Consider the following 9,314-nt stretch of genomic DNA (forward strand, 5'->3'; position numbering starts at 1 on the left):
TCTCACTGTCCCTCTCTCTCTCTCTCTTTCTCCTTCTCTCTGGCCTGAGGGCGGTGTGAAATTCCAATAATACCCTTCTTGGGCTAAAAAAGCCATAAAAGCGATAGGGCAGAGAGCCCACTTCAACGTCGAAACTTCTCTTTCTCAATTCTCATCTTCCCTTCTCTCTCTTCTCTATTCAACTCCCCCCCCCACAACCATCTCTCTCTCTCTCTATCTCCACCAATTCTCTCTCTATCTCTCTCTATATCTACCCATTCTCTCTCTACCCATCGCTCAATTGCGCATCTCTGTGCGGCGGAACCCTAGAAATCCCCTCGGCGCTAGAGAGAGAAAGTAGGGCATCTTCAAGGAGGAGCGAAGATGGTGCTCGCGCAGCTCGGAGGGAGCATTTCCAAGGCGTTGCAGCGCATGAGCAACGCCACGATCATAGATGAGAAGGTGTTGAACGAATGCCTCAACGAGATCACCCGCGCGCTTCTGCAGGCCGACGTCCAGTTCCGTATGGTCGCCGATATGCAGAAGAACATCAAGAAAGTTGTCAATCTTGACGATCTGGCCGCCGGACATAATAAGCGCCGAATTATCCAGCAGGTATATCGCCGGAATCCCTGAAATTCGCTTTTTTTTTCTTTTAATTGTGCGTGACTAGTCGTTATTTTATTTCTAATGTGCTTTTTGATCTTTGATTTCGGTTATGCGTTGGGAAATATGTTGATTCCGCGTTCAATTTTCATACAAACTTGTGTGATTGTCGATAATTCGGAGTTGAACTAAACCCCTTTTAGATTTTATTCAGTGAATCTGTGGATCTTGATTTAATTATTGAAGTTTGATCGCGCTTAGGATGTATGAAAATTGAGGCTGATGGGTTTCTACTGCAGGCAATATTTAATGAGCTTTGCAAGATGTTGGACCCAGGGAAACCATCGTTTACTCCGAAGAAAGGGAAACCGAGTGTTGTTATGTTTGTTGGTTTACAAGGTAAGTCTGTCAGTTTTTTTAGTCCGGCTCCTATCTTTCAGAGAAATCTCACATAACTAGTGTATGTTTCCTGAATTTTTATTTGAACGTTTTAATTTCATTTGCCAGGGCGTTAAGATCATCCCAATTTCGTAGGAGGCTCTATATGAATGGTGTGAATTTTAAATTGTAAACATTATAGCAATTGGCATGATCCACTTTTAAAGATATCTAGAGAAGTTGGTTGGCGAATTCTTGAGACTCTAAATGACTTGTAATTTAAAAGCTGGAGGGAATATAGAATTTTGGAGGAATAAACATACGTGCTTATGCTGCAACTGTGGGTGTTTGACAAAACTCAAGGTTCTGAAATGCCTACACAGCTACCAGCATAAAAGGATGGGAAAACAGAGAAACTAGGGTAATCTTTCAAACGTCTTGGCAAGTCTTCACGAATGGGACATTCTTTGATCTGTTGGTCATTGGTATTGTCTGAAAAACGTTTCAGCTGCTCTGGCCGGAATTTTTCCTCAAAAATTGATAATGGACTTTCCCCATTTACGTTAAAGGGCCTAGCTCCGTTCGTCTTGCTTTTGAAAAAATAAGGCATTAATGGTTTATCCTACATTACTTGTGGAATCGACATAAGATCCTGATGATCCCATGATGATTTTAAGTAATTCTTTTTTTTTTTACTGATCGAATCTTCAGGTTCTGGGAAGACTACAACATGTACAAAATATGCACATTATCATCAAAAGAAAGGTTGGAAACCTGCCCTTGTTTGTGCTGATACTTTTCGAGCTGGTGCCTTTGATCAGCTGAAGCAAAACGCTACCAAAGCGAAGATTCCTTTCTATGGAAGGTAGAGAACCTTTTCTTTTCATATCTGGCTTGCACCAGTTACTCGATTAATTCCCAAAGGAAAACATATAGACGAATTCGAAACATTCCTGATTCTGTGCTAACGTCAGTTTCTTGCTCCATAAAATGATTCTGTGTGCATGTCTGTCATGCTGTTTTCCTCTCCAGATTGTGAGTTCTTCTCTTCTTAGAACTTCCACTTATGGTTTTATTGTTTGTTGATGTTCCCCTGAAGCTACACAGAGTCAGATCCTGTCAAGATTGCCGCAGAAGGTGTTGAGAGATTCAAGAAAGAGAACTGTGACCTTATTATTGTTGACACCAGTGGACGTCACAAACAGGAGGCTGCTCTTTTCGAAGAAATGCGCCAAGTTTCCGAGACCACGGTATGAACTTTATATGATCTCTGACCCCTGCGAGGGATATTTTCGTCATTTGGGTTTAGAGTAGTCCATCCCTTTAGGAGTGAGTGCAGTCAAGAACTATCTCTCTTTCCATTGTTCTTCCTTCCTTCAAAGAAATCTCCTCGAGGAAGGCCTATACAAAGATATCTATCAGTATCTATTCTTGTCTTTGAAAAGAATTATGGGCTAATTGTTTATTTTTGTTTTTTTATAGAAACCAGATCTTATCATATTCGTCATGGACAGCAGTATCGGGCAAGCTGCATTTGATCAAGCGCAGGCATTTAAGCAAAGTGTTGCTGTTGGTGCTGTTATCGTGACGAAGATGGATGGTCATGCGAAGGGAGGTGGTGCTCTCAGTGCGTGAGTATTTTTTTGGGTTTAACGTTTTAATAATTTTCATATATTGTCTCGATAGTTGACTTTTACCTGGTTTTATTAATAAAGGAAATAACGTCCATGACATAATCAACCTTTGTTGGGACTAGTTGCGAATGATAAAAGTTATTGGTGCAATCTATCTGTTGACCATTTCTGGCAGTATAGGAACGAAAACAGTTGAAAGCTTCTCTTTGGCCAAAAAAGATTGCATTTCCTGCAACTTTTTGCCTATTCTTGCCGAATTTCTTTTTCTTTGTTAGCTGCTCATCTTTCAGTATTGCTCTGAGGCTTGTAAAGCATTGCATTCAAATTTTAAGCCGCAATCTATCAGATTTTTAAGATCCTACAAGAACAGTATCTGGATCTTTTGATTTAATAAGAGTTAAGATTAGAATTACACTATCGTAGAAGACAAAAGATTATTTTTTATCCAAAAAAATCAAATTTTTACTGTAGCTAAAGAAAATCAGTTGGTCAAATTTCACATCTCTGTGCATTATCTTTTACCATACTCAACCGTGTTCCCAGAAATCCACATTATCCGATTCATTTTAACTTTTGCGTGAATTTCCCTATTGCAGTGTTGCGGCAACCAAAAGTCCTATTATATTCATCGGGACAGGGGAGCATATGGACGAATTTGAAGTATTTGATGTCAAGCCTTTTGTCAGCCGTCTTCTCGGTAAACAACACTTCTGCTTCAACTTTGTTGATTTCAGATGAAGATTTTTTTTTTTTGAATAAACGGATGAAGATTCATTTAATTGGCTTCACCACCTAAAACTGAACCTTAATTTTGATGATGAAATAAACACATGATCTTACGAGTTGCCTCGTCTTAGGTATGGGTGACTGGTCTGGATTCATGGATAAGATTCACGAGGTGGTCCCCACGGATCAGCAACCCGAGCTTATGCAGAAACTGACAGAAGGGAATTTCACCCTTAGAATCATGTATGAGCAGTTTCAAAATCTCCTCAAAATGGGTCCTATCAGCCAGGTTTGTTTCTCTGCTTATCCATCATTTTTTAAATGCGTTTATGGTAATCTGTTATATCTGAATAAAAATATGGCATCATTTTCTTGAAATTTTACCTTGTTTTTTTTTAAGTGATTTAAGGTGGACACCCGACAAAGCGGTGACCACCCTGGCTGTAAATTTAGCTTGAAAATTTAGCTTGTACAATCTTCTGGCTGTAAATTCTGATGAATCCAGAGCAACAAATTATCTTTCTCTTGATTCTTGATATGAATTAGTCAAGATTGAAAATATAAGACCTATTGAAAAGATCATAGATCCCTCAGTTATATATTTTGTGATCTTCTAATTCTTCCCTCAGGAGACCATTTCTTCTGGAAGGATTGGTGAAACCACATTAATAAGGAACCGGGGCTTTGTGAGGTTCTGTCTTACCGATCACTGTAGTCAAAACTTTGCTTCATTCCTGTTAGGGAAAAAGAGAATTTTTGTTAGAGTCCTGATGAGATAACCGATTCTTGAAATTGTAGGGTTATAAATACCCCCTTGTAAGGTCATTAGAGGGACTTTTGATGAATGATTACCCTGTGGTTTCTTGGCACGATTAGCTGCATCCGGCTTTCGTGAGGGCAAGAACTCCCGATTCGGAGGTTCTTGAGAGTTTGTTCACCTATCGCTTTCTCTTCTTCTCTCTTACCCCTTCCATCTCTCTTATTCTCCTCTCTATTCCTAGTCCCATTTCTTGATTTGTTAGATCTCCATGGGGATCGTAACAATTTTTCGGTAACTATTACTTAAATGGTTCCTACACAATGTCAGATTAACCTAGGACGTTAATAAAATTTTGCATTTAAGCCTTTATCGATTGCCAACTCGGCCTGCTCTCTTGTCTACTGATCTCTCTTCGTCATCACTCTCTCTCCTCTCTTTTTTTTTCTTCCATCTTTCTCTTTACTTCTACCTCTAATGGACTTCAACATCCCCAATAATAAGTATCTTAATCCCATAAATTTATGACCCAGACAAACGAACAACATACAATTCATATCCGGCAGAAAGAGGATGGGCATTAGATATTTTTTCCTCTGGATATTTAGTCTTCTTTGGGTAATTTTTTCATGGATATAAAATTGATTTTTTTCAGGTGTTTTCCATGATTCCGGGCTTTAGCGCGGAGTTGATGCCAAAAGGCCGCGAAAATGAGAGCCAGGCAAAGATCAAGAGATACATGTACATGATGGACTCGATGACTAACGAAGGTAATTGCGATAGCATCTTAATAACATGTTCATTATTCTTCGTCATCAATCAAAAGTTTGACTCTGTGCTGCACATTCTGTCTTGTTCTGAAACTTTCTTAGGTGTAGAGAGAGATTTGAGATGGGCCAAGAGATGGAGAGATTGAAATTTAGCAAGAGATATATAGAGATAGAAAATGAATTGAGAGATTGAGAGTGAGCAAGACAGACAGAAAAAGAAATTGAGCTGAGAGTGTTAGTTAGCAAGAGAGATAGAGAGAGAAAAACATGAGAGATTGGGATTTGGTAAGAGAGAGAGAAAGAGAGTAGAGACAACTTGAGAGTTAGAAAGAGAGATAAAGTTGACGGAGATCGGGAGTTAGCCAGGAAGAGCGAGAGTTAAAGAGTTTGCAAGAGAGAGAATAAGAGTGGAAGTCAGAAAGAGAGAGATAGTTGAGAGAAATTGATATAGAGTGGAAGAATGGAATTGGAGAGCGAATGATAGAAAATACCAGGATGGTATCTTTGGGATTTTAGTTTCATGAGGGTTTTTCATTCCCCAACAAGACTGCAATCATCACGAAGTCCTTTCTCCCTCTAAACAGAGCTGGACAGCAGCAACTTGAAGCTGATGAACGAGTCGAGGATTTTGCGCATTGCGCGAGGCTCAGGCCGGCCCGAGGTAGAAGTGATGGAGATGCTGGAAGAGTACAAGCGTCTGGCCAAAGTCTGGAGCAAGATGAAGGGCCTAAAGATCCCCAAGAAGGGGGATATGAGCGCCCTCTCGCGTAACATCAACGCCCAGCACATGAGCAAGGTTCTTCCCCCGCAGATCGTTAAGCAGTTGGGCGGCATGGGGGGTCTCCAGAACCTCATGAAGCAGATGGGCAACATGGGAAACCCCAAGGACATGATGAACGGCTTGCTTTGATCTGGTAAGAACAAAAATATTCATTTATTTTAATTTTTGTTTTTTTATCAACAGAAGATCTTCATCTTAACAGTTGTCTAGACCCCAGTCAGGGTTGAGGTTTGGCTATCTGATCACTGATTGGTTTGATCTGTGCGTATAAGATCAGGTCATTCGACAATTTGGATTTCCCTGATTGATCGTATCTAATCAGTGTGTGAGGATCTGAATTGAACGATCAGAAACCTGGTCGGATCGTTTTCCCTCGATCAGGCAGATGATCTGACCATCGAGGCGATTAAGTGGGTTGCGATCAGCTCACAAGCATTTGTGTTTTATGGTAAAACATCCTACCTATTATTGTGGCAAGACTTTAATTTGGGATTAGGTTTGGCAATCTGATCGCTAATCAGCTTCATCGGTGCGGATAGAATCAGATCATGGGATCAAATAAGATCATCGACAGTGTTGACCGGTTGATTGTCATGATCGATTGTACCTGTTTACTGCGTGAGAATCTGAACATTGGTTGGGTGTTTTACCATAAATCACTAAAGTAAAGACCAAGACGGGCTTGATTGCGAGCTGATCGCGACCCTCTCGGCGATCAGATCGTCTGCCTGCTTGACGGACTAGAGCGATTTGACTTCTCTTTTAGGTTTTATGGTCAAACTTCTGATTATTAAGTGCTAAAATATATAAACGTTTTATGGTAAAACATCCTTACCATATTGTTGAATCATGAATCTTTTATGATAGAATACATGGACGCACCATTTTATGTCATGTGGTAAACATTCTAACCATGATTTTTAAAAACATATAAACGTTTAATGTTGAAAGATAATGGTCGTAGCATTTATGTTTTATGGTAAGAAATCCTAGCCATAGTTCTTTAAACATGAATCTAGTTTTTGTTTTCTGGTAAGACATATTAAACATGATTGCTTTAGCATGAATCTTTTATCGTAGAACGTAAGGAGAGAAACTTTCACGTTTTATGGTAACGCATCCGTAAAGCATGAAACCTTTTATGGTAAACCATAATGAACGTAACACTTTTGCATCTGTTTCCCACTTGGACAGGATATATGTAATCTGAAATTATAGATCTTGAATTTATGAGTCCACAATCTGTGGAAGAACGTTCTACCTATAAAATGAATCTTTTATGGTAAAGCATAATGAACTTGACACTTGTATTTGAGTGAAGAATCTTTTATGGTAAATCGGCAAAGATCAGATTTTTTTAAAGTAATTTCGTCTTAAGGGTAGTTGAATTAAGCTGGAGAATATGTTTTCTTTTTATGATTGATCGTTTTATGGTGACTCAAATGCTTATACTTGCGCAGAAGACGAATGCTGAGGAATAGAAGTGGATTATGTGAGCAAAATCTGATGAATACGACGCGCTCAACTCTCATCCATGTACATTCGTGACTTTTTTTTCTGATCTCCCCCTCTCTCTGCTGTATTTTTTTTTCTTTTTTGGTTTTTTCCTGGCTAATTTAATGGATCAAATCTTCTGTTTCTTCAGCTTGATCATCCCCCAACCCCTACTCATTATCATATCAGTAGAGCCTAACAAAATACTTGTGAAATGAGGCTACATTTTTGTTTTCTGCTTTTATTTTGTTGGAAATGAGGCTACATTTTTATATGTTCTGCTTTATGAATCCTCCGCTTTAGAAGTTGTCTATTTTTCTTTTTCTTCATTTTTCTTTATTGATCTCGAAACATTAATAATTATGTGTTTTAGGCACTGGGAAAAGCGTTCTGTTGTCTGCTAAATTCCGGTATTATAATATCGGAATCATACATTAAGTGGTTAATTCCGGTATTAATGTTTGCAGTAACATTAAAAATATGCATTTTGTGCTTAGGTGAGCCCTTGAATCTAGTAAGCCCGAGTTAATGTATGATTCTCAATTTATTGATCTCATACAGAGTATAAAAACCTGCAACTATATAATCATATTTAATTAGGGCTGGTCTGGTACACATTTTACGTTTTGGTTCGGTCCGGTTTGGTTCAGTTTGGTTCGGAAGTTAGAGCTGCCCATCGACCAGGCCTTACACGATCAGATCATAACATTTGCAATAATCTGATTTAAGTATTTATCCGTGTGAAATTATAATAATCTAACTTTTTTGCAGTAACTAGATATACATAGTTTAAACTTAAATATTAATCCAGGGCCTGCAAATGAGAAAATCAACCACTTATAAGTAGACTAAATTTATCTTTACTTGGTAATAATTTTATTTTACTGTCAATTAAAAGTTATTTTGTATTATTTTCCCACAAGAAAATGCAATAAAGCGTTAAGAGTCATTGGCATTTCAAAAATAACATCCCAAACTAATTCTTGTAATTCAGAAAAAAATGAAGCTGAATATTTCTTTGTGCGAACCATATGGCTCTATTTATTGCTTTCTTACCAGCCATACATTAGAAAATGACACACTGTATCACTCTCCATCAACTTTTTAAACAATCATATTTAATCATCTCAAAGTTATTACAATCACTTGTAAATTTTCTAAAAATAGAAACATAAAACCAGGCTTGCGAACAAGATTTTAGTTGAATAATATCTACAAGATAATTTTATCTCTATCAACAAAAAAATCTCTCCTCTCACTAGAATTTAAAATTGACCCCAGTTGGCTTGTTGAAAGATTAGAATCAAAATACGGGTCAAATCAGTGGAATCTAATCTAGTCGAGCCGAACTTCCCACAACATGCCAGACTGAGCTTTCAAAGAAAAAAATAAAAAAAATCCATTGCCAGCTTGTGGTGTAGCTGTGTTCATGAGGGCCCAACCAGATAATAGAAAAAAATGGAAGAAATGTATTTCATATATTTTCTCCCGAATAAAATACTATAAAAGTCTGTAAAAATCTTGGGAATATGTGTATTCTGTCTGCCTAAAATCTAACCCATCAAGAGTATCACCAAGCAAGATAATTATAGTCAAAACAACAACAAAAATCTCTTATCATGGAACAACACTGAACAGACTTTTTTTCTTCAAAAATAAAAATAAGAAAAATCCTGGACCAGCATTGATGAAGGGCCAACATCAATGCACATCGCAAGGGCAGGGAAAAAAATCCCAAAAATATAATAATAAAAGAGCAATAAACAAAAGTAAAAAAAATGGAAAAGTGGGTCCATTTAATCAAACTCAAAAACAACCCCAAAAATCTCTTATCATGGAACAACACCGAACAAACTTTTTTCTTCAAAAATAAAATAAGAAAACTCCTGGACCAGCATTGATGAAGGGCAGAAAAAAAAATCCCAAAAAAAAATTATATAAGAGCAATAAATCAAAGTAAAAAAATGGAAAATTGGGTCCATTTAATAAAACTCATTAAACTTCCAAAATAAAATATCTCAATCAAGTTTTAAAAACAGAAAGGAGGAGAGAAATAAAGATCCCAGACCAACTCGTGGCTGAGGATCAGCGACCAAGAACGAATAACCAATCGGAGGGAAGGAAGAAATCTCACCCAAAAAATCGAAATCTTGGGGCCTACCCACCATCAATCTCGCCACGACCACCAA

The 9,314-nt window shown here is 37.9% G+C and overlaps 1 protein-coding gene across 1 annotated transcript; it reads left to right on the forward strand.

The window, feature by feature from the left end:
• Nucleotides 1-125: 125 nt before the first annotated feature.
• On the forward strand, nucleotides 126-7,275 carry LOC144704069 (signal recognition particle subunit SRP54 2). The gene is made up of 10 exons (XM_078576297.1): nucleotides 126-594; nucleotides 885-984; nucleotides 1,675-1,828; nucleotides 2,063-2,213; nucleotides 2,446-2,594; nucleotides 3,194-3,294; nucleotides 3,455-3,612; nucleotides 4,736-4,850; nucleotides 5,435-5,764; nucleotides 7,092-7,275. The coding sequence occupies exons 1-9, from the start codon at nucleotides 364-366 to the stop codon at nucleotides 5,758-5,760; spliced, it is 1,485 nt and encodes a 494-aa protein (XP_078432423.1). The 5' UTR covers nucleotides 126-363; the 3' UTR covers nucleotides 5,761-5,764; nucleotides 7,092-7,275.
• Nucleotides 7,276-9,314: the final 2,039 nt, after the last annotated feature.

Source organism: Wolffia australiana, chromosome 6 (assembly GCF_029677425.1).
Source record: "Wolffia australiana isolate 7733 chromosome 6, ASM2967742v1".
Lineage (NCBI taxonomy): Eukaryota > Viridiplantae > Streptophyta > Magnoliopsida > Alismatales > Araceae > Wolffia > Wolffia australiana.